At 53.2% G+C, this 3,411-nt stretch overlaps 1 protein-coding gene across 1 annotated transcript in view; it reads right to left on the bottom strand.

The window, feature by feature from the left end:
* RNF19B (ring finger protein 19B) overlaps positions 1–3,411 on the bottom strand; it is a 9,023-nt gene that overhangs the window by 468 nt on the left and 5,144 nt on the right. The window contains 5 exon segments of the mRNA XM_009332206.1: positions 446–618; positions 1,416–1,623; positions 1,945–2,085; positions 2,604–2,718; positions 3,390–3,410. Coding sequence (XP_009330481.1) covers positions 446–618; positions 1,416–1,623; positions 1,945–2,085; positions 2,604–2,718; positions 3,390–3,410 — 658 coding nt within the window.

Genomic DNA, 3,411 nt, shown 5'->3' with positions numbered 1-3,411 from the left:
GCCAAGCACCCTTGCGTTACTGGGTTCGACTGGGTCACCACCGGGCACTGCATCACTGTACCGGGAGGATCACGTTTCCCAAACATGAGCAAGATGCTGCTCATCACCCCACGGCATCTGGGAACCACCACCACTCGCTGCTCTGCTTGAGTCCCTCCTAACAGCAGCCAAGATCATCCCCAGGCTGTGAGCCAGGAGCTGAACTGGGAAAGCATCAGAGCCCCTGCGAGCCGCCAGGAACAGAGCTTGAGAGCGCTGGGCTGCAGATCCCCTCCTCAGCCTCTACATTATACATGAAAGTCGCTCCCAAATTGTCCCCAGTTGCCATTCTGTGCAAGTAAAAGGATCGATCCACTTGCCAGCTACAGAAGAGCGGGCTGGTGCAACTACAGTCATCTCGCCACCCACAGCAGCACCTCGCAGAGCACAGATTTTTCCAGGACACCCACTACCAACACTCCTTCTCACCATCACATGTCCTCCTACCTGTCCTGGGGGTTGTAGGAGCTGATGATGGAACCAGCCATGGCTCGAGTGCTGGCGTTGTCACTGATAGCCCCCAAGCTGACCGAGTCTTTGGGGAAAATCTCCTTCTGGACATCTGCCTGAACTTCCAGCCTGCAGGAAAGAAGAGGATTCCTCAGCAATGCCTTAGATGGTCCCAGAGGGGCACCAAACAGTTGCTGTTCATCATGGGAAAAAGCAAGAGGCCCTCTGTGCTGGCCCAGCTCAGCATGACAGAGTTTAACCCCAATGGTTCCTCTCATTTAGTCTCATTTTTGGCTCCATTTAGGTAAACCCATTCTGTTTTCCATGATGAAGGTTGAAGTTGTGTGTTATATCTGTGACTCACTCAATTCCTGCGAAGAACTGATTTCAACAGATCTAGCACACAGCCATGATTATACCCTGGCTGCCGTATCAACACGTGTCTCCAATTACCCAGCAAACTGGCTCACAGGCAGGTTCAGAGGAAAACTGTGGTGTAACCTCCTGACTTGGAAAGCAGTGACCCTGCTTGCTATAGGCCACTGGAGAACAGGAAGCATCAAAGCCTCTAGGCTGAGATCAGAGGACTGGAAGATCTTTAAGCAGGCCACGCAGGCATCTCTGCACTGTTCCCAATTAACCTGAAGCATCAGCTCTGCAGTTTCAAGGAGCTCAGTAGGGACAGAAACTTGTTTATCTTTTGTCCTCCTTGCAAGAACCAGCCTAGCACTGACTCCAGAAGTAGCCTGGTTCTGCTGGGACTGGTTATTCTACAACAGACCAAGAAGTAAAAATACTAGGACGTGACTCCCAAGTCAAAGAAGGACCGCTCACAGTCCTGGAGGGCTCCCCAAATAAGCCTGCTCAACCAACGCAGGCCTTGGGAGCCTCCACCCCTTTCTTGCTGTGCCCATCGGTTCAGTTACCTGCTGTACTTCCCCTTGCCTCCCGAGAGGACACCACCACTCAGGGTACCGCCTGAGAGGGCGGCGAAGCTGGCCGTCTCGCTGTAGTTGCCCTGCATCACGCTGAGCCCATCGGTGGGGCTGCCGCTGGTGCTCAGCACACTGGTCAGCCCCTCAATGCTGCTTTCGCCAATGCTGGGGTTCTTCAGGGCTCGCCAGGCATCAGCCACTGCGGGGAAGAAGAGCACAGGAATCGGAATCAGCAAGGGAACCGTCGGGCTGGGATGGCGCTGGCAGAGCTGGGGGTCAGACAGCAGGCAGCATGTGCCTCGTCTCAGACTGCCTCCCTGCCTCGTCCAGGGCAAGGAAGAGCTGAGACTTTGCTTTGAGCGCTACACAGCTGATCACCAGAAGACTGAAGCAAATAACTGCTTCTAGCCAAACCCAGGTAAAGACAGATGTTCAGAGTTGGGAAATGTCAAGACCCCCTACCATTTCATTACAAGAGGGTCTTGCTTCACCCCCTTCCTTTCACCAGTTATCACATTACCTGTGATTGGTCCATCATCTTCATCAAACTCGATTTTCACACCCTTTCCATTGGCGGTGCTAACTCCGCAGCCACCGCCTCGGCACAGCGAGATCGGCACAACACCATAGACATAAGCCAGCATGATGGGGACTCCAATACCTGGAGAGCAGGATGCGCTGAGTTAAGGGGAGCTTAAGGCTGAGCTGTGTTGGGCAGACAGAAAGGACTCGGCAGGGACTCCTTCGGTTGTGTTTACACTGCTTTTAAAGGTCCTAGTTCACAGCTTTGCAGACAGACAGCGGAGGAGCCCTTCGTTTGTGCTGCTGCAGCGCAGAATGAGGGAACCCCAATAGCGCAGACAGCCTCAGCTGAACCCCCAATACATCAGCCACCAAACCAGTCCTCGGGTAAGAGACAGCTCCGTGTGTCAAGGGACTCCACTATGGGCTGGGGCACAGGCAACTGGTGCTCCAGACAAGCCCCGTGCTGGCTCCAGGCCAACTCAAGCACATGAGGACGTGCAGCCTGGATGTGAAACGGAGGGATGTGCCCAGAAGAAAACACAGCAGCAGTCCGCAAACTGCCCTTTGGCCCCCCCCCATCTCACAGGGCTGGGCTACCCACTCGTCTCGGTGACTACTGGCCCACCAGAAGGGAAAGGGACTGTGCCCACTTACCAACACTGACAGCAGCGATGACTGGAGAGGCAATGACAGACAAGGTGACCCCACCAGTAATGGCCAAGTTCCTCTTGTGCTTAGAGGTTTTCTTTCCCTCATACCTGCTGTGGATCTGACGGAAGGAGAAGCACCAGGTGAGAACAGAGCCTGCCCACGAGCAAACACCAGCAGAAGACATTAATAAGCTTGTGATTTTACAGCCTTGTCAGCTGCATTAGCCCTGAAAGGACCGTCTTGACCACAGCTCTCCTCACAGATCAGATCTAGCAGGTGGGTCTGTGTTTAAGAAAAAGCAGTAGCTACAAATACAGTTCTGACATGCCATTTTTTCCCCTCTCAAGGCCTCTTTATCAGCACAGACACACAACAGGATCATGCAGTTTGGGGCAGCAGGTCAGCATCAAAACACACGAGTGACTTATGCAAGCCGAAGTGTGATGCTCAGGGTCCAGCCACTGTCGCATAGAGCCCATCATCACAGGATGTGTTAAAAAGGGACCAGGTTTCTCCTTGGGTGCTCCTGGTTCAAGGCAGAGGCACAAGAGCAATGCAAAATGCACCTGAGAGGATTTCAGCCTGAAGGGCTATCAGCCACCACCTTCCCTCTCCCCGCACAAAGTCCAAAAGATAAGACAAGGTTTAGAAGAGACAATTGAATTTTGGTTCTGTGAAAAGATCCACCCTTCATATCAGCTCTAAATTTCTGGTCAGACGCCTTGAGTACAGAGAACGCCCCAAAAGCCCCAGATCCCTCAGCTCCAACTTTGTACTCTCCACACTTACCTTCCTCCCAACATACACAGGG

The sequence above is a fragment of the Pygoscelis adeliae genome, unplaced genomic scaffold (genome assembly GCF_000699105.1).
Source record: "Pygoscelis adeliae isolate BGI_AS28 unplaced genomic scaffold, ASM69910v1 Scaffold359, whole genome shotgun sequence".
Classification (NCBI taxonomy): Eukaryota; Metazoa; Chordata; class Aves; order Sphenisciformes; family Spheniscidae; genus Pygoscelis; species Pygoscelis adeliae.
The sequence above is the reverse complement of the archived record's forward strand: the minus strand, read 5'-3'. Positions and strand labels throughout refer to the sequence as shown.